This window comes from Teleopsis dalmanni, chromosome 1 (assembly GCF_002237135.1).
Source record: "Teleopsis dalmanni isolate 2A chromosome 1, ASM223713v2, whole genome shotgun sequence".
NCBI lineage: Eukaryota > Metazoa > Arthropoda > Insecta > Diptera > Diopsidae > Teleopsis > Teleopsis dalmanni.
In genome coordinates this window covers 159109114-159134633 of record NC_051846.1, presented here as the reverse complement: position 1 = coordinate 159134633, position 25520 = coordinate 159109114, and the positions used below count along the sequence as shown (strand labels likewise).

The following is a 25520-nucleotide window of genomic DNA, read 5'->3' as shown; positions in this document are numbered from 1 at the left end:
ACGGTACCTGCCCTTCCGTTAGACTGAATGGCCGTGAATTGCCGCAAGCTGAAAACGCCAAATATCTAGGTGTACATTTTGATCGCCGTCTAAATTGGCGTCACCACATCTTTACAAAACGGAAGCAGTTAGGACTAAAGCTACGCTCACTTTACTGGCTACTTAATCCCAAATCCAAATTATCGCTACAAAATAAAATACTTTTATACAAGGTCGTCTTAAAGCCAATCTGGACGTACGGTATACCCATCTGGGGTATAGCAGCGAAGTCAAACCTAGATATGATTCAGAGGTTTCAATCAAAAATACTACGTATCTGCGCCAACGCCCCATGGTTTATCCCGAATAACGTCCTACATCATGATCTTGGCATTCCTACTGTGTACGAGTCAATACAGCAGATAAGCAGCAACTATCACTCACGACTGGTAGTTCATCCTAACCCCCTTGCCGCAGGCCTAACGAGGGATGCTTTTAACATTCGTAGATTAATACGCTATGCAACTTCGGATTTGCCGAGCAAATTCTAAAAATTGTAATTCTTCATAAGGCGGTGATTACCACTGGGTAGTCCCGTACATGCCAATCTTATATTGTTATTGCCATAAGTAGTACTTATTATTCATGAATAGAATAGATTGTATTTAATAAAATGAAGTTTAAAAAAAAAAAAAAAAAAAAAAAAAAAATATAGCTACAAGGTATAGTAGACAAGTACGATTTTAATTTATATATTTATGGAATATATATATTTAGTTATATATTAACTTATTTATGGAAAATTGTAAAAGAATTTTTTGTTTTATAGAAATTATTTAATCTTTGATTTATTTATGGCTGTTCATATATATGTATATATATATATTTATCTCCACTAGCACCAACTTCAAAAACTACTGTTTAATGTTACAGAACACATATGTTGTGTATTAGAAGTTGGATAAGAAGTTGAATGCTAAGGTAGAAGATGTTCCATATCTCCAATCAAGGGCTCTAGAATAAAAGACATTCTGATTGGAGTTAAAAAATTAATTAATTTGACTTATATATTCAAAATATTTAATAAAACTAAATATATGTAATTTAAAATAATCTGTATTGAATAGAGGAATATTACTTCTCACAATATATTAAACAAAACAAGACCGTCAATAGTGCTATCTTGCATTAAAAGCACTATAATTGATTAATAAAACTGAGATTATCACAATATACCACTTGAGTTCCGGCATATAGAAGTTTCCACTAAATAATAATAAATATTTATGCTATAAAGAGGTTTTTCGAACAGTAGTAAGCTACAACAACAAAAATTTATTTTATTATAATTTAAAGTAATTGAAATACCCATCATCAGTGATCTTGGAAATAATTTTTGTATTTAACTATTCGTAAATAATTTATTTGAGACTGCAAGTACCAGAAATCGAAATCGTGTCCTGCCAAATTTGATGCTCAAAGTCAACGCGCCTTAACCAGTTGATCCAAAGCCATACTTATTTATGCTATATATAATTTTCTAATATAATTTAATAATATATATTTTAGTAGTGGTCTATTAAAAACTCGTTGCTGTATTCATTTTTAAATTTTAAAATTAAAAATTTAAAAAGAAATCAAGTCACGTTTCCTGAGACAAGTCAAATTTATTCAATTTTCTAAACAACCTTCGAAAATATTTCAAAAGAAAAAAATTAAATTTATTTTTAATATTTTTAAATTGATATAAGAATTTGCATATAACATATTCATTCATACACACACATTATATGCAAGCAAAAATATGAAAAATCTTTTTTTTAATAATTTAATTAAAAAGTATATTTTTGCACATTTGTCGACATTTAGTAATTTATGAGTTTATTTTTTGAAATAATGATTTGTCATTTCTATAAGCAATGATAAGAAATTACAGATTTTTTTTTCACTCGAATGAGCAACTAACTCTGACTTAGTCTACATTCCATAATCTTTTGTACTTGCATTTTATACCCTTCACACATAAACGTCTATATTAAGTTTACCAAAACGTTTATAACACAATAAAAAAATCCCGTCTCAAAAACTGTAGATATTCCTAGATATTCTTAATCAACAGTTTAAGATACATCTAGTTAGTTGTGTTAATCTATATCTACTATATGTCTGTTTACTGTCTGTTTGTCTGTGTTTTAATATATAGAAACTTAAGTGTTAGTTTTCGAAATATTTAAAACAATTTATTATGGACTATTTATAAATCCAGAAAGATAAATCCGACAAATAGATGACTGTCTTTATAATATACCCTATGTGAAATAAATGCCAAAACCAAATTTATTTTTTTATATACATAAAACTGTACATATTCGATTTTATGAGAACTTTACTTATAATTTTTACTTACAAGTAAAAATTATTTACCTCTGTGTGCAGGGTATTAAAAACTCGTTAAAGCCAAAGCTAAATGTTTTGCCTATTTAAAATTATTCTAGATCAGAATTTGGTCGATTAATCCGCAAATAATAGATATTACTAGAATACACATTTTTGAAAATACTCTATCCGGTTTTAGTAGCATTAATAGACAAGAGCATAAATTATGATTATTTTTATTCCAAAAAAGGAAGTATAAATTATCAGTGTTAACTGTATTGACCTTTGGAAAATTGGAATCATGTCGGGAATTGGGAATTTAAAAATTATGTTCTATACATTGTGACCGAAAAGTTTCCGGAAAATTTTAAATAAAACGCAAAATTCTTAATCTTCATCAATATTTATTTTATCTCCTTCAAAATATGCTCCATTAGAAGCGATACACAAATGCCAACGTTTCTTCCAATCATCAAAACATTTTTTATAGGCGCTTTCCGGTATGGCTTTGAGTTCCCTCTGCGAATTCTGTTTTACGTCTTCTATGGATTCAAAACGCGTTCCTCTGAGTGGTAATTTGAGGTTGGGAAACAGGAAAAAGTCACACGGTGCAAGATCAGGTGAATACGGTGGCTGTTCGATGGTATTTATTGAATGTTTGGCCTTAAAATCGTTGATAATGTTGAACAAATTGAGGTGAATCGGAACAAGCCGGGCGTTGACACGTCGCATACACAAATTGTCCACCAAAATCAAACGAGCCATCTCACGACCGATGCCTAGCTCTCGTGCTATCTCTCTAACACTCACATGAGGATTTTTGAACACGATTTCCTTTGCCTTTTCAATGTTTTCGTCGGTGGTAGAGGTCGAAGGTCGTCCAGAACGCGGCATGTCTTCGACGGTCGTACGACAGTCCTGAAAGGCTTTGTACCACTCATAAACTTGAGTTTTCGATAAAACTGATTCCCCATAAGCCTTTTGTAGCATTCGCAACGATTCTGCACACGAAATTTCGTTCGAAAAACAAAATTTGATGCAAACTCTTTGTTCAATATTTTTTTCCATTGTTTTTTTCGCAACGCACTACTGAGGTGAACTGGTTTCAACAGCTGCCGTAAACGAACTGTCCGACAGATCGCGCTCATTTTTGGCATAGTAATTGTCCTTAATTGCTGCCAAACTACATAAACTTAAAATATCGAAAAATATACAGCGCGCGAATTTTAAATGAGAATTTCCGAAAGCTTTTCGGTCACAATGTAAAAGCAAAATGACAAATCTTTAGCATGTCTCTTTTCATACCCAAAGCATTAGGTAGTATGGATACGATAATGTATCGATTTAAACTGTCAGGAATAAATTGCTGAAATCTATTAACAAGATTTAAAAAATAATTTATTATTAAAGAAGAAATAAAGAAATAAATAGCATTTCAGAAAACACATCACATTTAATTTATTTATATTTAAATATATCAAAATTAATTATTAATTAAAAAAAAATTCAAGCCTAAAGATAAGTCAAGGGCAAACAGAGTTTCATAAGAGATTATAGAACATTTAGAAATCGTATCTGCACAAATTCCGGTTGCAATCATTTACACTAAATGTATTTTTTTAATAAATAATATTGACGATAAATTAAATTAAATTATTAACTTAGAGGTATTTCAAATTAAAGAAGCCTTTTTTGATAGAATGCTTTATGCACCGTCAAGCCGACCGTCGTCGGAATGGTGTGTCCTACAGCCTAACATTAATATGTAGTATACGGACTGAAACACCCCCTCTTCAGCGAGACTTATTCCCCCTCGGAACCGCTTTCGCATTACTTCGAGAAGGGTCTCTTTTATGTTGGCATTTTCGATCTGGGTCCAGACCACCACTTTTCACCGCATTTTGTTGGTGTCCACTCTATTTATTATATTTCTTATTCTAGTTTTTAGTTCTCAGACGCTTCAAAGAGGAAAAAGGAAATTACACAGTTGAACATTTAACTTGCGAATGTCAAGATGTACCAGGGTATTTCACATGGAAAGTCCACAAACAACCATGCCAGACAGACATTCCAACTAAAGATCTTACCATGCCTGTCAGGCATCTCAGGTAAAGATCTTAAATGAATAATCTACTTCATCAACCAAGCAAGTAGGATTTAAACATTTGTTTTTAAATCGTATCTTTGAATGTATGCACTTGGATGATAGAAGTTGCTTTGCTTCTACTAAAACCAACCAACCAGCATCTACACAAGTAAGTTTTTGACAAGTTGCTAGTTGCTAAAATTGCCAAGAAATTTCAATGTAAACTGTTTTACGTAAAAGAAATACTTTTTTACATTCAGATATTTAAATCTTGCCAAGAACTTTTAAGTGTAGACATTGGAGAAGCAAGTAATTAATATTGAAATCAGAAAGTATACAATTTCAGTGGTAAAAGAGTAAAGTAATTTCTTTTCGGACTGAAACTACAAATGTCTGATAGCTTTGTAACAGAAGCCTACTAGATGTATCGAATACTTTCTAAGTATAAGATTCTAATCTACATAACATAAGGAAGGCAGCAACAAAGAAAGCTATACTAGAATAACCTACTAAGGCTATCACAATCGAAATTGTTTAAAGTAACTTTTAACTTAATACGTGTCAAAATGATAAATTCTAAAATGGCATGGTAAGTTTATAGAACTTTGGAATGAAACCTCAAAAAATGCGCTGAAAGTTTACGCGGTAACGTCTCATATCGAGTAAAAAAATTAAAATTTTGTAATGTAGGTTCAATACTATAATTTATAGAGAAAGTTATAGGGAAAGCGCAACAATATATCTCTTTCTATTTTGTAGTGTAAATTCGCAACATAATAATAATAAAACCCACAACACTTTTATCATTATCTGGCTATATATCTGTGTTCATGATCAACCCCAATTAATAAAGCCAGATAACCAGATATAAAAGAAATTAGTAAGAAACTCTTAAGCTGAATTGAAATCGAAAATACTCCGTTGAAATAAACATAAACATTGCGGTTCGCGATAAGATTTCTACAAAACTTGTGGCTTATAAAGATAAGCCACCAAAGGTAATCACCAAAACAAATTTACAAAGGTGCGCAGCATTTCTGATTACGCAGTATAAATACTATTCATAAAATCATTACTCGACCGACCTCCCACCTATGAAATATTGCTTTAACAAAACAAACATCATTAGTACTAATCATTTAATGATAAACGTTGTTTTGCTTTTGTTTGACTGAAAGGTTACCCTCATTCTTATCACTGATCTTGTAGATCAGCAGATTTTATTTATTTGAACTATTTTTCACACCATCAACTAAATTTTTCCATTTCATTTTCCTGATATTTTTTCCTTAATGATCGCTCAATGAGTGGTTTTACGTAGTAAATATTTATTACTATTGTTTTTTTTTTCTAAGTGAATATAAACATGTATATATTATACATATTTAATTTGTTTTACAAGTGATATTTCCATTTTTTGCTTTATTTTAGCTGATTAGAACTTACGTCTGCGATCGTATATTGAATTATGTTATTTGCCTATTGTGCAATTTGTGTATTATATATTGTTGTGTTATTTTTTTTAAATTTATTTGATTTGATTAAAAAATTTTAGTAAAAAAAAATCGGTGTTATAAAAGAACCGCACTGACGTCGCGATTGTTTCAAAAACGTTTCAGACCCCATCGAGTCAAGATCGTTGGATCTCGTGCAATTGCAATAATTAAATAATATTTTTTTTTCGTTGGCAAGTGTTTTCAATTAACTAAAAATGCGCCTTTTACAAACTGTGAGTTAATAAATTTTAATTAAATAATTTAAAAAAACATATTATTATTAAACGGAAACCAACTACATATTAATAATTGTAATTTGTGTATTACATGTGCAAATAGAATGTATATAATTAATGCAACTTTTTTAAAATTATTTTAATTTCAATAGAATCCAATTGATTTCATCGATCCTTCGGAGTTACTAAGACCTGAGCCCACATTTGCGGATAAAAGCTTATCAAAATTCCGAGATTATAGCATCGATCCAACTGATCCTTTAAAGGAACGTGTGCGCCAAACATACAGATTAATGCATTTAAATCAAACGGTGGATTCTGTTAAAGGCATGTCAATTTAAATTACTAATTTAAAAAAAAATATATATAAATTATTTTAATAGAAAATATTTAATAACCCTTAATAGACCTATCGACATTAAACATTTTTAAACAATTATTTTCATTCCTAAGTTCGTACTGTTGTAATTGTAATATTACTGTTGCAATAGGTTTCTAAAAATCTATTATTTTCGATTTTCCTGATTATACTGAAATTCGTTATATAGAGGATGATTTTTGTACAATGCTCTATCAAGCTTTCTATAGTATGATTACAGATATGATTATCCTATTATCTATTTATTATAATTATTATAGAGATGAAGTTAAATCCGGTGTCTGGTTTACCGTGACAAATTAATTATTGAGTGGCTTATCAAAAATATAGAGTGTATAATTAAAAGAAGCGTGTTTATGGTATAATAGACCATATAAGTCGCCTTGTATAGTGTTCCCCACTTCGTTAACTGTATTGTTTTTTCAACTGAACCCTATGAGCCGTTGATCTGACTGCTTTCAAAACTATTATTTTAAACTAAACTATTCAACATAGCACATAATAAACAGACGTGTGTTTCGAACTAAGCTCTATTAATCCAATAAAAAATAATAAAAAAATATATCTACAAAGTAAATAGACATGATGAAATTTTTCAAAAGCATTCCATTAAAAATATGTAAAGTATTGTATTATTTTTGGTAGATAGTTAGTTTAAAAATCTGCCGACTTACGTAGACCAATAATGACATATTTGTAAATATACATTCTTCTTTTTTTGAAAGATGATTTCTTCTTCGAAATTATTAATTTCAATACTGAATATAGAATTTTTCTAAATTTATTTAAAGACATTAAGTGAAATTCCAAATAATTTTTGAAACACTCAACTTGAAATTTTATATCATTGACTTAACACCAATTTATCAGGCTCCTGTTAACTCATCTCTTTTAAGGATGGAGTAAAAGGACGCTAACAACTGTATATCCTTTTAAATGCCAATCGTCGTAAGTATAGATTTGATTTCTAAAGCCAATGAGTCTGTTGGGCTTCTCAGTGCAAACTGGACAAGAAATGTACCAGTCCACTAAAACTGCTTCCACTAAAGCATGACCTCTTCAGCACTATGGCATCAATGCTAACCGTTCACTGCTTACTGCAAACACACGCTGTGAGATTTGCTCTACCCTATAATGGCTTTTGACGGAGTTATAGCTCTGTGGATATGAAACTGTGCTCCAAGATTTAAAATCTTTCATATTCTTGCCCGACAGATGTAACCCTTCAAAATTAGAAACATGACCAAATTTATAGAATTATCAGGTTGGTTCATTTTCACTTGAGTAAAAGCGCTTTTGAAAATTAGAACCAACTACTATAATTTTTTATTTATTAAAACTTTCTTACTATTTTTACGTAGCGGTTACTTATATACATTATTTTAAATTATTTTAAAGACAAAATGAATTTTTTTAATTTAATTATTAAAACCTTTCTATTTAAAATTCATTTATTTAAGTGTTAAGTTAGAACTATTTTTCCAGTTTAAATTTCTTTAAATTCTTCAAAAAACTCTAAATCTATAAAACCTTCAGGTTTATAACTGCTATTCTTAAAAAAAAATTATAATAACTAATTAATCCGTTTAACACATTGATTCAATTTTAAAAAATATTGTATTTATCAGCTATAGATAAAAAACCTATTACAATATTTTAAAAAAAAACCATAAAGGCTTTTAAAATCTACTAAAACCATTTATAGATTTTAGTATAAACCGAAGTAAGTGAAAAATTTGGGAATAGCACCGACAGAACTGGTATCAAACAATTTCTTTATCTTTTTTACAAATGCAATGTGAGTTTTTAAAAGATTGATTTAATTTTCTTATGTGTTTACATTTAAAAATCTAGAATGACTTAAACTTTAAAAGAAATAATTTCCCAGTTTCTTATAAGATATGCCACCTTTAATCCGATACCCTTACTTTAAAATCCTAAATTCTGGGATATTTCGAATTATAATTTTTGTTCAAAGCCTACCACATTTATTTAAATTTTCAGAAAATCTTAAGATATTACTACTTATAAAAATTATAAATGGAGAGGTTTCAAAAAGTAGTGAACTACAACAACAAAAATTTTCTTGATTTTATTTTAATTAATTGAATTTTTGGCTAACCATGCAGTTGTTTCGAGAATTGCCAAATACCCATCATCAAAGGTAGTGGAATTATTTCCACATTACTAGAAATACTAAATAGACACTTCCGTCATAACTGACTTTAAATTAAAACTTATATTAAAATTATAAATATTAAGAACTATTTTGTGATAACCAATTTCTGCATATTAAATAATTATTTTATTTGATAAAAAATAATTTCAATGCAATTTATCTAACATTCTTAACCTTATTTCAAGTTTACGACCTTATCAGCAATTATAATATATAAGCCTAACAGATAACGATTTTTTACTGATCCAAACAAATTAAATATTTTTTAAACTTTAACTATATGATGTCATTTTAATTCAATGTTAAAACCACTTCCCTTATATTTAATCTTCACATAAAAACAGACTACTTACACATTTCTCTCTTTAAATTCAAATTATGTATGAACTTCTTTAAGTTACATTTCAAATACAGAAAATTTTTGCCCAAGCTTTAAAGTAGTCTGAAGTTATAAGAACAGGCAAAGGCCCTGCAGTTATAGTAACGTATTTCAGTTAAGCAGTCAAATAGAAACCCTTCAAGCAGTACCAGTAGTTAAGTTAGCAGTTAACAGTCGGCAGTCAAAGAGTTGCGGTCGTGACTACGTTGTTTATATATAATTCTCTAAATTCTATTCTATTTATTGTTAATCTTAATAAAGTTTTTCTTAATATAGTTGCAGATTAAAAGAATTAAAATTGATAAGGAAATAAAGGAAGTAAACTATTCAGATTATTTTAAAGTAATTCTAAAAACAGATTAATATATCACCAAATCCATCTTAGAACTTTCGCTAGATATGTTGATTGTTAACTTTAATCTGATATTTCTTTTTTAATTCTTTAAAATTAAAATCAATTAATGATTTATAGAGATCATTTTTTTCTGAAGAGAATCCCGTGATCAATGGTAAAATATATGTAACATTATATTTAATATTCTTATTATTTCATTTTATTTTATTTTATTTTATTCTATATTATTTTATTTTATTTTATTTTGTTACATTTTATTTTATATTATTTTATTTTATTTTATTTTATTTTATTTTATTTTGTTATATTTTATTTTATATTATTTTATTTTAGTATATTTATTTTATTTATATTATTTTATTTTAGTATATTTTATTTTATTTTATTTTATTTTATTTTATTTTATTTTATTTTTATTTTTATTTTATTTATTTTTATTTTTGTTTTTATTTTTATTTATTTTATTTATTTTATTTTATTTTATTTTATTTTATTTTATTTTATTTTGTTTTATTTTATTTTATTTTATTTTATTTTATTTTATTTTATTTTATTTTATTTTATTTATTTTATTTTATATTATTTTACTTTATTTTATATTATTTTATTTCATTTTATTTTATTTTTTTGTTTTGTTTTGTTTTATATTATTTTATTTTATTGTTTTCCATTACCTATTATTTATTTGTGGATTTCTTTAAGTAGAAAGGTTATCATGTACATTGACATTAGCTTTTAAAACGTTTAATTAACAACACAAAAAAATTTAGTATTTTTCATAAAAAACCTTTCTACAGAATTTATTGTTAATTAAAATTATTCTCAATATAGGTCGTCGTGATAAATGGTTAAAGTTCAATACATTTACGGCCACCATACGTGAAGCACTGGAAAAACTAAACGATTTGGTGGATGAATCTGATCCCGATATTGATTTACCAAATATAGTGCACGCATTTCAAGCAGCGGAACGAGCACGTGCCGAGTATCCCGAATTAGATTGGCTACATTTCACTGCATTAGTGCATGATCTTGGTAAAGTTATGGCATTTTATGATGAACCACAATGGGCAGTTGTGGGTGATACCTATCCCGTTGGTTGTGAATGGGGTCAAAGCATAGTATATCGTAGCGATAGTTTTGAAGGTAATCCAGATGGCAAGAATCCTAAATATAACACAAAATATGGCATGTACGCACCCAATTGTGGTCTCGATAATCTAATGATGTCTTGGGGTCATGATGAATACATGTATCAAGTGCTTAAACATAATAATACCACGTTACCAGATGTTGCATGTAATATAATACGCTTCCATTCCTTCTATCCTTGGCATAATGGTGGTGACTATGAATACTTAATGACACCAGACGACGAAGAAACAAAGAAATGGGTTTTGATATTTAAGTAAGTCAAAACAAAAAGTTTATTTTAAAATTTTTCTTATTTATTTAAATTTTTTTTTTTTGCAGTCGTTACGATCTTTACACTAAAAGTGAAACTGTGCCTGATATTGAAGCTCTATGGCCATATTATCAATCTTTAATTGATAAGTATTGTCCGGGAGAATTGGAATTTTAATTTAAGTTGTATTATTAATCATTAATCATTTGTATAGCAAATTTATATAATTATTATATATTTTTTTTTTATTTATGTTATATATCATCGTATATACTTAAGAAACAAATATCTATTTACTTTATGTAATAAATACTTATATGACCGCCTAGAACCTCACTTATATATATTCAAATACATACATATATGTTACTCGTATTTAATATATATATCTCTGTGATGTACACAAAATATTTTATATATAAATAAATATGTTTAAAATACATAATGTTAAAGTTTTTAAATAAATCAACTAAAAGTAAGTCTTCTCTCAGCTTCTCCACTAATTTTAAAATTAAATTTGAATTTCAATTGCATACTTCAGCGCCTTTAACCAATTTTTCATAGCCAATAATTTTTAACATCGTCAGCAAAATGGGAACAGTTTCTATATCTTTTTTCGAATTATTTAATAAACTATAATTTTATTACTTTATTCTACTTTCTACTGTGTAGTCACCTTTAAGGTATAACTGAACTGTAGTCCACAAAATGGGCTGGAATCGAAGCTTAATCAGATGCTCACCTTTAAGGTATAACTGAACTGTAGTCCACAAAATGGGCTGGAATCGAAGCTTAATCAGATTGTAAGCAAAACACAAAATTAACGCAGTCGAAGCTAGAATCTACCATGCAGAACTGGATGTCTGACAGTCAATCAAGTTGCCTGATCATTACATTGTTACTGTGAGAAAAGCCGTGGAACTAGTTCCCACTAGTTCATAAAGCAACTACTCCAATGTAAATATCTTTGTGAATAGCGAATATCATTACAATTTTTTCATATCACATTAAGTTCGCAGCTATCTCATGTCACAATAATCTAATAAATAGGATAGTCATGCGACAATTAACCGGGAACAGACGTCTGCATATTTGTTGGTAAAGGATATTAAATGAAACGAAACAGTGGTTGAGATAGCCAAAAACGAGGTTCATCTCATATTTGAAATAAACATACAGTATTAAAATAAAATTCATCATCATATGAAAAGGCAGCTAATGATGACAAGACATATCTGTTGAAGAGCCATCATCCCCATTTCGATAAGAATAAAACAAACAGAAACCTCATACAACTATGCGCAATAAAATTAATTAAGATATAGAAAGTCAGATAATGACAAGATAGAAAACCAGCTATACATATTAATTTTAACAAATCTGCACAATAAAAATCCACGAAGATATAAAAATAAAGATGATGACGAGGTAGAAAACGAACTGTAAAACCACAAAAATTATGTGCAAATCATTCGATTCGTACTAGGTGTGTCACAGAAGGACTGTGAAACTATTATAAATATTTTGACCATAGTTTGGTAGCGGCTGTCACATACAAGATATAAACCGCCAATTACAAAGTATACAGAAAATGTCAGAACTAGCAACGAGAATTCGGAACATATAGTATGTTTTTGTCATGCGTTATTAAGAACAAACTTAAATGAAGGTTTGGAGACGTCGACTTCTAAAAGTTTGAGCACACCTTTGACGCACTGTAGAATTGGTGCCACCCTACAAACTGCCTACAACAAATTCATGTAAAAATATTGCTAACGATTTGGACGTCTATGAATAATGCCCAGTACCAAATTATACCATCGATAAACCGTGACTATAACAGAACATACAATAACATTTAATAAAATTTATATTTTATTTTATATAAATATTTTTATTTTACCTTTCTTATTACGAGTATAAACAATGTTAAAAAAGCATATACATATTTGGAACAAAGCTAAGAAAAAACCAAAACACCATAACAAATTGTATTAACGTTCATGCCTTCTTTTTGATTCTTTTCTTTTGCTAGACTTATGGGAAGTTTTGTCATCATAACCGTAACGATAACTTACATTACTACGATCTGAAGAAGTTGAATCACTACGTGAGTTACGAGAACTCGCATGTCGATGTGTGGAGCGTGAACGACGTTCACTTTTGCTCCGATGGCGGTGCGAAGAACGAGAACGGCTACGTGAACTATTTTTTGATTTCGATTTCTTTTTACTGCTACTTTTTTTTAGTTTTTTTAACTTATGTTTTTTAGATTTTTTTACATAATCTTCTTCAACATCTGAGGAAGAACTGGATGAGGATGAAGTACTTTCACGTTTAGTTTTTCGCTTATGTCGGGAATAAGTATCAGGTGAAGTAGAAGATCTCTTTCGAGACTTCTGAATTTTATGTAAGGTTTTAAACATTTTTTCATGTTTAGGTAGCGCTCTTGTTTCACCTACGACTTGTACATCGTCATCATCATCATCAGATAATGTTACAGTTGGTGTTTTAATTAATGGTTTTTCAATTATATGATTTTTGATTGTCGGCTTTAATGCAACAGTTTGTAGTTGTGGTCCGACAACATGAGTATTTGAAAATTCTTCTTCATCGTCAGTTTTTTCATCAGGCCCATAAGACGTTATGGGTATTGAGCGGACTGATGCTTCTGAAGCATCAGAATCATCATTATCTGATTTTGAGTTAATGCTTGCAGTGGTAGCTTTATCATCAACAGTAGTAGATGGAGTGTCTAAGGAATGAAAAGAAATAGTATTTATTTATTTATTTGCACACACAAATAGACAAATTGATTGATTTTTATTTTTAGCGTTTACACCGTCGATCATGGTCATGGGTCGATAACCTTGAAAATGGTTATGGAGCCATGACAATGACTAAGCGCTAGTTAGCAAATAACAGTAGGTTTGGACACAAAAATAGACAAATTTAGAATTATTTAATTTATTTTTTACCTTTTATTTGATTTAAGAATGCCATTGCTTTGCGTTTACGTTCTAATTGTATTTGTTTCTCTTTTGTTAAAAGACCACCCAATTTTTCACGTGCAATTTGTGCTAGTTTGTCTTTCACTTTCTCTTCAGCTAAAAAATTATAATAAATGCTATTAATAAATTCAATTATTGACGATCTAATATTATAGACAAACCTTTTTTTAATTCTTTCTGGCGACTTTGTAGTTGCTGTTCAAATAGCGCATTTCGTTCATTTTCAAATTTAGTGTTTTTAGCCTGCGCTGTCGCATTTTTATTTGTAACTGTCAGGTAGTCGATATCAAAACGACTTGGGGTAGTCCGAGGTAGAACAGTTGGATTACCTGTCGTTCCTGCTAATTGCGCATTTCTAGCTAATAATTGACTTTCCACTAATTTTATTGCCTTTTGTACATGTTCCGGTACCGTACGATTTTGATTTGACTGCGTTGACTTCTTTTCATCATTATCGTCATCATCACTGTTCTCCTGTGGTAGAACTGGTTGCAATGGCTGCGTTGATTCATTGCTTTTAATTGAAAATGATACCGGTGTATCTAAATTAAAAAATAAATATATCATTGCATGTAAAGCTTTAAATCATTTCAAATAATATAACTTACTAAGTGTTTTATCAACATTTAATCCCTTTTTACTTAATAAAGCCGCAGCTACCGCTGCAGCTCTACGCGTTTTTTGTTCTTTTGATGCAGCATCAGGATCACTCGTTACCTTATATAGATAATATGGATAGAATTCATTTTCAGGTATTAGAAACGTAAAACGTTCTTCACTTTTTGTCCGTAAAGTTTCCTCAAATTTTCGCCCATTTTTTATTACATACAAAGCAGTTTTATCGATCATGCTACGTAGATTTTCTGTAGGTATGGGAAAATTTAATACAGGTTCAGGTTTTGGTTCTACATTCGTTTCGGGCTGTTGCTCTGTATCTGATTCAGAACCTGATGAATATCCTTGTGCTAAAGCTAAGGCACTTGAATTTTTCAAGACTTGAACTATTGAAGACGTATCCTGAGAATTCACAGTACAGTTTGAATTTGAATTCGAATTTGAATTCACTGCTACAATATCTTCATCAACTGTTACATATGTTGCTCCATTGTATTGTAATAAAACAGGTGTAAAGTCTCCACCATTTGGAGTAGTAACAGTCGATGGAGAATCTCCAGCTGAAGTGTTGGTGTTTTCATCAATAACTGTTGGTAATGGTACACCTTTAATTTTACTTATCAATTGGGTGTATGCACAATTTGCAGATGGCTTATATTTAATTGTCGGCACAGTAACTATAGGTTTAGTAGGTTCTGGTAAATTTATGCTCTCTTCGACCACATTTGCTATGACCTCATTTAAAGGTTGTTGTGGCACCTCTGTTACCGGATATGTACCATTTTTAATAGCATCCAAAACAAACTTATAATATGGATTAAGTAAACTATTTTGTGTTAAGAACTCAAATTGCACATTATTGGATTGTTTGGCTTTAAGTAAGATTTCCATTTGCACCCCCTGTGAGGCAATGAAACGTGCTGTTTTTTCAATTATTGCATGCTGTTTCATTGTATCCGGCTAAGGAAAATATAAAAACACAAACATTAATAATTATTAAACATTAATAAAAATCTATAAATATTCTTAGTTAAACAACACAATAAAATAAAAATTTTCCACTTTTAATCATGGATTAGTGGATTAATGGAAATGAAGGACAAAGCGAAATATTATAAATGATACTAGCATAATAATATCGGGGTATATAAAATAATGTCAAAAATAACAGTCCAACCACATTTCTGGTCACATAGAACTTCCATGAATATTAATAAAAAATTTGTGCTTAGGAATCCTCTTTGTACTTTATTTAACACAATTCAAGGATTTGACAATAGATTTTAATAGATTCAACTACTTTCAGTTATTAACCAATTTTTTCCGACTTTAATAAGCTATTAACCGTTGTAGCTAACTTTTCAAAATACAGAGGTTTTGTTCACATACACAAAAAATTGCATGCGCCATATAGAACCAACTAGTATGAGGAACTCACACATTTTTTTGTTACAGTAGTTTGTGGCATCGAAAACCATAGTATGAGACTTGAAACCACTTATTAGGATTCGATATATGAAAAATTATAACCACAGAACTTGAAAGTTTAACGGCTGGAATCCATTCCATTAATAAAGGACAGAAAGGGGAGCAGATTTACCAAACCTTAACCCTTTGAAGCCAGTACTTATACATTGATTATACAAAAAACGATTTCCAAGAAGTTGTGGAGCTATTTTTTCGTCTTGATCCTGATTGACTGCAATTTCCCAAATAATAACTCACAAATAATTTCCTCTTCTTTTACACAGCTAATACCCATTCACATCCTGTATTCGTCTTGTAATTCTCTTAATATTATCTCCTTTGTAAATCCCTGCGGGTTACAACATCAAGCTAACATATACACAATTTCTTTTATGAATTATTAAAATTAAAATGGTTCATTTATGCTCGCATAATGCTCCTAGACTAATTCCTAATTCAAATCGCTTTTAGTGAGCCAATTTAATATTAAAGAATAAAATTATCAACCGTATGTCAGACAATATGCCAGTTAAAAAATGTTTAAATCAATTTAAACACAAATTCTTTTATTGAAGACTTTCTTAAAAACAAATTGTACGAGTATATAAAAGTTTGAGATTATTCAGTTATCGAGTTCAGTCTGAGAAAAGGTCTTATTTATTTTATTATTATAAAAATACTCACCAATTTTATTGATACCGGCACATCAAAATTTTTTGGCATAACATATGCTTGTTCAGAATCCTCACAGGTGGGTGAATTTCTGTAATCTTCATGGTTGGGGCCATGTTGGACTCCAATACTACCACTGCCTGTCTCACTACCATACTCAAAATTGACTTGACTGTAACCACCGCCAACGCTTTCTTGTTTCAGTCGTTTCAGATCCTCTTCTAATGATGATGTGATGTTAAAGCATACCCAGTAAGAAAATAATAAAAAAAAGAGAAACCAAAATAAGATTTCTAAAAGAATTTACACGTAGAAACGTAAATTTTAACGAATTTTATGTATTTAATTCTATGAAAATAAAGAATCTAAAATTTTTATTTGTTAAATTCAATTATAAAGTATTAAATAAAAAATAAAATATAAAATAAAATAGTTTAGAGAGTTGTTTTTTTAAATTAAATGCTGGAAAAGTTATTGTAAATAGCAGGTAACGTTGTTCAATATATGAACTAATAACTGCATGGATCTGTAAAGATATGTTTACTATATAAATATTGTTCGAAATATTTACCTGCTTTTGACGGCATTTACAGATAAGAAATAAGGTGAATTAACATAGAAGCGCGCTGAAGCTAATCTAGATTGTCATATGGTGTTCCAATGTTGATGATCCAATACAGGCACGATAATCAATACTTACTCGAAAGAATTCTTATAACAATTTATTCTTTTTTTTTTTACTTTTATTAATGTATTATAATTTCATTTTTTTTTTTTAATTAACAGAAAATTATGAGTTTTGTTATAAAGATTTCAGCTTTTTCAACTAGGCGCATTTTTTTATGGACACTTTCCCTTAACTTACCTTGTTGCAAATTAAGCTCCTCTTCATTAGTGTATAAAAACAAGTAACGCTCTTCCTCGCATAATTGTTCAGCGCGCTGTTCATCGGCACTCAAGTAGTGAAGGCGATTACCATAACCCCCAGGAGGTGCTTCATGCGGCGTTAAATCGCAGAGCGCGCCACGTACATCGTATCTGATAAGAACCAATACATGTACCATTACGATTTTATGAAGGGATTTTATCGTACGTTTTAATGAAAAAAGAGAAAAATTCCAAAGTTACCAAAAAGGCGAGAGGAAATTTTTAAATAAACCCAAAAATATTGCTTAATAGGATTTGGTTCAAAATCAAGCGTCTTTTTGGATTTTAATTTCAAAAAAAAAAATATTGTTATATAGAAATAAATTTATACATACCAATCCGTGAAATTAATGTTTTGTTTAATAGAAAAGTTTAAATCTAATTCGTGGTGTATGCATTTTTATGCATTTTATGCATTTTTAAACCTAACACGGCTGTTATAAAGGTTTTATTCGATACTCCTTCAAATATGAGTTATGTTTGTAGATTTAATACTGTCCTCACATATTATTAATATTATATCTTTTTTATTTTCATCCAATTTTACCATGACGTTTAATAAACGTTCTGTGAAAAAAATTTGTTCAATATGCAAGAGTTGTTTCTTTTTACTGAACATAAGAATATATGGCATAGATATAAATTATCTCTCATATCTGTGCCATAATATTGCCCATTATTATTGCTATTTTAGCATAGAATGTTTTTATCTTAATAAGTAGCTTTTGTAATATACCGAGGGCCGGTATCAAGTTTTAGTCTTTAACGTGCTACTATTGCATAAATAAAACACAACACTCATTAAGGAGCTTAATAATAAGATAACACTTATTATCTTAAAAGTAAATGACAGCAAAAGGCAGTTTTTACTCCATGAATTGTCTTCTTTAGAATTCTGCTTATTTATATTTCTCTTCTCAACTACTTTCTAATAACATATTTTTCGATATACATAAGTTTACGATATATAAGTATTGCATAGTTGATAATAGTCATTAAGTCTTTGAAAAGTTAGTAACATATACAACACTAAAATAACAGTTTAAATTTAGCACAATCTACTAATATTAAAAATAGTTATCAATAATTTAATAATTGAGACGCAATTGTTTTAATCTAAGGAAATTATATGCGTGGGTCACTATTAATATGATAAGCATTGGCAATCGGAAGTATAATTAGCTGCAAGCTGACATTTCCATCGGAAAGTTGGACATTTTTGGCTGCACAGATACTTTGCATCATTTGCTCTGAATCAAGTTTAAATATTTTTCGTATGATGTTTTATTAAGATTTCCGCTCTGTGCTATCAATATAAGAATGCACCGGTAAATTTACTTCTACTTTTAACGATAAAGCCCCAGATGTTTGATTGTTAATATCGTTTGCGCTTGAACAAAATTCGTAAAAGTCTTTCAAAGCCAGTTATTGTGCCAAAACATATTGACCGTGTGTAAAATTTATGCAAGATCATCATATGTCATACTGTGAGCATAAGCCAACCGTAAGCATTAATTTCATCGTGGAAAGTTTGTTTTTCATCGAGTCTCACAAAATTTTACATAATCCCAAAAAAATAATATACTCGTTGTAGCCCATCTTCTGGGTGTGGCAAACGGCGTTTGATCGTAAACTCGATGAGTGGCTTCGGGACGTTGCTCGGTAATTCTTGGACATGATACTCGTAGGAATTGGTGCGAAAAATGATGCAAAACGTTGAAAAACGTGTTTAAGGTAACAAATTAGGAATCTATGCAAAAGTCAACTGTATGATGAACCAAACCTAATAATATTGTTTGCGCTTGAAGAACACCAAACAAATGGCGTGTGGCGACAGTCCCATTACAACAAAGTTAGGTGGTAAATTCATGAAGATATACTAGTATTTTTTGCCAGTAGAAAACCAAGAAACGTAACTACCACGACAATGCAAGCACCCTCACATCCATTTAAACAGTGACGTTTTGAGAAGCCAAAAAAATCCTATCAAAAAGTCCACCTTCGTAGTCCTGATATGTTATGTACTTTATTTTGTTCCCGCACAAGTCCAGCTAGGGGACAATGATTTTCCTCAGCAGAAAACGCGGTTGTAAAGTTCAAAGTCTGTTGTTTAAGAGGTGTTCACCCAGCGGAATAGTATGATAAATGATTTCACGATAAAACTGGCAATATAAATAGTGACCCTTGCAGTATACAATAGTTAACAATATTAAGTTCATTATTACTTTCAAACCTTGGAATCCCCGTTGAAGAAAAAATATAGAACATTACATACTATTTCCTTCATTCTCAGTTTTATATAAATTGAACAACAATTTTGAACAAATCAAAATGTTATCAACTAATTCATTTCTAAAAATGCAATTATAAGCTATAACCACAAAAATGATATAACATGTATATGGTCAAAATTTGCTTTTCATTGACCAAAAATTAAGGACTGTAGTAGGACTGCAGCATTGGAATACCCTAAAAACCACATCCATATCATTTGATATATTATTCTGCTTATTGTTATCATTAAAACAATTTAAGTTATAACATAACATGTTCCAAACCTCCTTGCTATAAACTATAAATTTATATTAAAAACAAATACATTTTTAAAACTAATATCAACTGGAAAATAAAGCAACAATTATTAACCTGTCAATTTTGTGGCTATTGTCCCCCATCCATGGTATTAGGTGTTTGCCCTGATCAATTTCACGTGCCTTATCATCATCACGAAATATTTTACAGGCATACCCAAACACCAATAAGTCCACTTGCCGCGCTTCACCAACAGTGTAGGCAGTCGCTGGGGTAGTTGTTTGATTTGCGTTTGCATTATTTTTCCGTAAAATGCCACCAACGCTACCACCAGCGTATTCACGAAACTGCCGACCATTTAGATTCATATTTATATTCAATCAAATCAATATCATACAACACTATTATTTATACATCCACAATATGATTATTTTTTAAAAACAACTCATATGAAATTATTATCTTCAGCAGAAAATTATTTTTCACAAATAAAAAAATTCTTGACAGTTTCTAAGTATTCACAAAATTAAACAGAATTTAGCTATTCACAATAGTTCAGTTTGATGAAGTAAATTTGATTCTTTTAAAATTTAAATTTAATTGTAGCTTTGGTTATAAAATTTTTGATATTTTATGAAATTGAATTATAATTTTGTACTTAATTTTGGCTTAACTTTTAACTTAATTAATGCACATGCAGAACAAAATTAAAATCGAAAGTACAATTAATTATTCTGTTATGTGAATAAACCGTAATACGGCATTTACACTGGCCTCAAATGGAAGCAAATGACTTATTTTTGCATACAAAATCTCAAGCGCAAATGAGATCCATTGGAACTCATTCTGTAAAAATGAGTTCAAACAACATTAGAATGAACTCCAAATATGTTCCAAATGCAAATGAATACATTCAACACACCCTAAATAAAAGCTTTTCATTGTATTTTGACAATGTTTGGTAGTTGCATTTCTTTGAAAACGATGCGCAATTTTTTTAAAACTTCTACTTAATCGAAGATAAATCGAAGATAAAAATGTGTTTTCAGTTTATATTGTAAGATTTGAAGGTATATTTAACCTTCATGCAACATTTTTTGGCACAGGCCAAAAATCAAATCAACAGGCAAGTTGAAAAATTAGCTATTTGAAATGAGAACAAATGAATTACAAGCCATGCAAACACTTTCAAATGGTTCATTCGAAATGAGCTATTTTCAGCCAGTATAAACGGCATATAATACAGGTATGAAAATTGCCACTAACATCACTTATATTATATTCAGACAGCCAAATTTCCTTAATTTCGTAAAAATTAAATTAAATTAATTTCGAAAATGTTCATACTGCTCCAAATTATAGACATCAAATGTTTTTTGTTTACAAATCACATGTTAAAAATTACATGCTTCAAACACCATTTGTATATAGAAAATTTTAAACGTTGATTATTATAACTATAATGGATGGCATTCAGTAATTTTATTACCTTTAGTGAATTTTAGGTATGTAAATTATTACTTTTCACTTTATTTTAAATTAATAACATTTAATTTTTTCTCTATATATAAATTTAAAAATTTGCATTACTTTCAAAATATTTTCCCAATTTTATTAAAATTAACTGCCTCTAACGTTTATTTAAAAAATATGTCACTTTTTCGTTATCTCAACTTTATCTTCTGCTTAAAATTTATCTTACGCATAGTTGCATTTGAAATGTCCATTAATTTCAGCCTTTCAACGAAATTGAGGCCATTTTCCTTAACCTTAAAACTGAATTTTATATGAAAAAAAACAACTTAATGTCGTTGAAATGAAGATGAGATTAAGATTTTTGCGAAATTAAGGTGTGTCTGAACATAGTATTAGATGTTTAATAAATAAATTTGAAAACTTTTAACAAAAAAAAAAAAAATAAATAATTACTTTTTATATATTATTTTCTTTTTATTATGAATAATTATATTTTTTAATAATTGTATCACATATATTTTATAATAAATTGATTTTAAAAAGCTAAGTGCGAAACTTTATGCTATTGACCTGGCAACGCTATTTGTTTTATATATTTTTGACATATATTTAAATTTTATTAATAACAAAAGTAATATCAGAGTGTAATGTCCCAAAAACGGAAATATAATGAAAGATGTATTTTATTTATTTAATACAGACTTAACAATACGTTTATAAAATACTTTTTATTTATTTAAAGGGAGCAAAGAGATGGTGGACCTATTCATTGCAGCACGCATACGGCTGGATGATCTGTTCACTCGGAAGCGAGCAAATCCCCGAGAATGCTGGGAGTAAGTAATTAAATAAATAAATAAATGTTTATAACAAAATATTTATTTGATAGGCTAGTTGGTGAGGAATGCGGGGCAAATGACGACTGGACTGTGCTCAAGCAACGCTGGAATAATTTAAAAAAGAAATATCAAGTAAATTAACTACCTTTTAAATCTATTGAAATACTAATCTATGATTTTTTTAGCGTCTTAAAAATCCACCAACGGGTAGTGGCAATTGTGGTGCTGACAACGCAATAAGTTGGCCATTTTATGATCAACTTCATGAATATTGCAGTCAGCGCCATAAAAAGAATCCGCCACTTATAATAAACAGCGAAGAGCGCAGTCCAGACCCAATTGCCCCGGATGTAGAATGTATATTAGGAATCACATCGCCAACAAGTTCCCAGCATTCCGGGACGTCATCCAGCCGGGCCACAACTACACAGGCGCTTCTTAATTCGGCAATGCGAACAGAAAAGGAACTGAGGAGGGCGGCACGAGCCATAACTCAGTATATTTCAACTTCTTTGCAAGTTGAAATACCATTGTCTGATTCTGAGTAAGGGAGTGTGCAGTGCACATCAGCTCATTTCTTGTATATATCTACTATCTTATGGATCACTGTTAAAGTAAGTAAAGTTTTTATTTTGGATATTTTATTTACAATATTTATTTAATATGTTTTTATTATAGTTCCAAATGTCTACAAAGTTTGAGAGAAAAACTAGTTCATCTCCTACAAGTAAATTGAGGCTATTAAATTTTAATAGCTGTACGCAAATATTAGCAAATAAGTACAATGGTTCTTTACTTCCTGCCGACTGTGAAATATTTAACGTACCAATGGTGCACTGTAAAACATACCGATTACGCATAGTGACTTTAATACATGCGACAAGGTGCTGAACCGTATACAGTATCCACCAGCAAAGTTCAAAATATTAGTTAGTAAGAGTGCTCCGTAAATTAATTTTTATAGAACAATTAAAATTTTCAAAAGACTATTAAATAGTTTTAAGAAAATATGTTTGGTGTATTATTTAAAATTTTATTTGTACTTGTTATAGATGAATTCTATTTGCAATTTCATCGCGCATAAAAGTAACAGCAGTGTTTTCTGCTTCAGTGAGAACTACTTCATAGTAGAGGTGTTCCGCGGCATCAATCCGTTCATTAATCTTGAAACCATCATTCAGACATATATTATGCATTATACACGCTGTACGAACGCTATTGTTTCAAAATAAGGTTCGATTTTTATTTTAAGTATTTTGTCGAAAATACACCACCAACGCAGTATTCAATAACAGTGCGAGCCTTACTGTAAAGCTCGTTAAATTTTATTTGTCTTGATGTTAATGACTGGAATCTTTTATATGGAGTGATAATTGCAATTAGACTAGTCCGCCAACAACATCCACTATCACCTACCAGGTAGATAGTCTTATACCAATTATTTTATTTTCTGAAACTTTGTCTTAAATAGCGAACTTTAAATCGTAACCTATGTCTTGAAACCTTTTAATTCCTTAAAAAAATTTATAATAAAATATATCTCATTAGTGGTTCATTTTTTGTTGTTTATTTCCGCCGTAAGTTGCTTGTCAATGTCTACGACATTTTTAAGTAAATATAACGTTTCATTAACTCCTTTACGAATGTATTATGAAAAAAGTACTATCAAGCAATATGGAAATAAGAAATGGATTAAAAACATTGGAAACTGATATTAAAGAATTGTTTAACATTGCTGCTCTTGCAGTCTGCGATGTTAAGAAGAGCTTTGGCAACGATATCTAACCAGTATATCCACGATGTTCCATAAAAGAGTTAATAGCAAAAATCAACTTAACATAGTTCTGTAGATGTTTTATAAAATAGAAGGAAAAGCTTCACTTTTTTACTTTCATAAATCAAAGTACAGAATTGAAATAACACCTTCTCTATTCCCAAAAAATAGAATAAAAATATTTGACGTTTAGTAAATATGTTTTATTTTTCGGTTATTTATTGTTAATATTTTCACAAATATATTTGAAGTGTATTTTTTATATTTCTAATTTTCAGATATATTAATTAATAAGTTTAATTTTGTGTGCGCATCTATAAGGGTGGACTTCATAGGTCCGTCCAAAAACTCTTTTGCGGTCATATCCTCCAATTTAATTACTGATAATAATTTTTGCATAATAATTTTATTCGCTCCACTAATACTAAGTGTATCTGTATCGTATACATTTTCAACACGAGTTTCTTTTATCATAAAATTGGTAAGCACATATTTTTCCATTATTTCAAAAAGTCTCAATTTCCCTAGTATTATACTAAGCCTTTCGAAGACCAATAAAAAATATGTTGGGTTTAAATTATAAATCGAAGACGGTACGCCTCTATTACATCTTAAATAAACAGAATTAAGTATATTAATACATGTGTTAGAAATTGGAAATTTAAGACATTCCACGAATTCCAATAATGTAGCATAACTGTTTTTCAGATGCTGACATTTATCACTTAGCGAAGGAATCATGTATTTATCGCTTAAATACGACAACTGTACAATATTTTTTAAGGAACTTGTATTTGGTACAACGTCCCAATAAATAAAATTCACAAAATATTCAAATACAGAAGGTTGAACATCATTTAAGCGAATTTCACAATTTTCTTCAGATTCTGAATAATTTCCATTGAACATCGAATTGAAAACATCTGAACATTGTGCTAAGACTCCTTTGTGACATTGTATTCGTTTTATTTCGTCTTTAGCGAATCCAACAATAAAAGTGCAATCCGTAGGTGTATTTTCCAAAAACTTACACCAAAAACTTATAAAAAAACAAATTATATTGCATTGCACTTTTCTAACAAATAAATGTTTATATTATAGTTTATTATTAACTTACGAAAGTTCACTCCACTTCTTATCTTTATTTATAGACATTTTTGCAGAATTATGTTTCGTTTAGCTAATTTCGTCAACGTGATGTGTTTGTTCTGCTGTTTGGATTGGAGTGAAACAGGGAAAGCACCGATTTCGATAGTAGTTGAAATTAAAATTTTGGGATTGTAATGTAAATGTCAAATAGTTAAGTGTTGTAAACGTACATTAATAATCATCTGTGA

General features: G+C 29.6%; 4 protein-coding genes across 4 annotated transcripts; 2 read left to right on the top strand and 2 right to left on the bottom strand.

Annotated features, from left to right (window-relative positions):
* Positions 1-6038: 6038 nt before the first annotated feature.
* LOC119669613 (inositol oxygenase) lies at positions 6039-11104 on the top strand. Its single transcript, XM_038079591.1, has 4 exons — positions 6039-6170; positions 6326-6500; positions 10297-10873; positions 10939-11104. Exons 1-4 carry the CDS (start codon positions 6153-6155, stop codon positions 11045-11047), a joined length of 879 nt encoding a protein of 292 aa, XP_037935519.1. The 5' UTR covers positions 6039-6152; the 3' UTR covers positions 11048-11104.
* A 1645-nt stretch (positions 11105-12749) lies between these two features.
* LOC119669612 (protein suppressor of white apricot) lies at positions 12750-20582 on the bottom strand. The gene is made up of 7 exons (XM_038079590.1): positions 20209-20582; positions 17501-17673; positions 16648-16856; positions 14490-15456; positions 14043-14423; positions 13849-13977; positions 12750-13625 (listed from the first exon to the last, which is right to left on the bottom strand). The coding sequence occupies exons 1-7, from the start codon at positions 20460-20462 to the stop codon at positions 12865-12867; spliced, it is 2874 nt and encodes a 957-aa protein (XP_037935518.1). The 5' UTR covers positions 20463-20582; the 3' UTR covers positions 12750-12864.
* A 1582-nt stretch (positions 20583-22164) lies between these two features.
* On the top strand, positions 22165-23370 carry LOC119669005. The gene is made up of 5 exons (XM_038078734.1): positions 22165-22248; positions 22313-22406; positions 22460-22541; positions 22595-23023; positions 23088-23370. The coding sequence occupies exons 1-4, from the start codon at positions 22218-22220 to the stop codon at positions 22955-22957; spliced, it is 570 nt and encodes a 189-aa protein (XP_037934662.1). The 5' UTR covers positions 22165-22217; the 3' UTR covers positions 22958-23023; positions 23088-23370.
* Positions 23371-24435: 1065 nt separating this feature from the next.
* LOC119669611 lies at positions 24436-25452 on the bottom strand. The gene is made up of 2 exons (XM_038079589.1): positions 25301-25452; positions 24436-25222 (listed from the first exon to the last, which is right to left on the bottom strand). Exons 1-2 carry the CDS (start codon positions 25336-25338, stop codon positions 24451-24453), a joined length of 810 nt encoding a protein of 269 aa, XP_037935517.1. The 5' UTR covers positions 25339-25452; the 3' UTR covers positions 24436-24450.
* Positions 25453-25520: the final 68 nt, after the last annotated feature.

Excerpts from the sequence above, each read along its gene's own strand:
- LOC119669613 (XM_038079591.1), top strand. Across the intron at positions 6,501-10,296 it reads AACGGTGGATTCTGTTAAAG|GTCGTCGTGATAAATGGTTA; the intron begins GCATGTCAATTT and ends TTCTCAATATAG. Across the intron at positions 10,874-10,938 it reads AAATGGGTTTTGATATTTAA|TCGTTACGATCTTTACACTA; the intron begins GTAAGTCAAAAC and ends TTTTTTTTGCAG.
- LOC119669612 (XM_038079590.1), bottom strand. The coding sequence starts at position 20,462 with ATGAATCTAAATGGTCGGCAGTTTCGTGAATACGCTGGTGGTAGCGTT. Across the intron at positions 15,457-16,647 it reads TGCCGGTATCAATAAAATTG|CCGGATACAATGAAACAGCA; the intron begins GTGAGTATTTTT and ends TATTTTCCTTAG. Across the intron at positions 14,424-14,489 it reads AAATGTTGATAAAACACTTA|ATACACCGGTATCATTTTCA; the intron begins GTAAGTTATATT and ends TTTTTAATTTAG.
- LOC119669005 (XM_038078734.1), top strand. The coding sequence starts at position 22,218 with ATGTCCCAAAAACGGAAATATAATGAAAGAT. Across the intron at positions 22,407-22,459 it reads AATCCCCGAGAATGCTGGGA|GCTAGTTGGTGAGGAATGCG; the intron begins GTAAGTAATTAA and ends TTTATTTGATAG. Across the intron at positions 22,542-22,594 it reads ATTTAAAAAAGAAATATCAA|CGTCTTAAAAATCCACCAAC; the intron begins GTAAATTAACTA and ends TGATTTTTTTAG.
- LOC119669611 (XM_038079589.1), bottom strand. The coding sequence starts at position 25,338 with ATGTCTATAAATAAAGATAAGAAGTGGAGTGAACTTTC. Across the intron at positions 25,223-25,300 it reads AAGAAGTGGAGTGAACTTTC|TTTTTGGTGTAAGTTTTTGG; the intron begins GTAAGTTAATAA and ends TTTTTTTATAAG.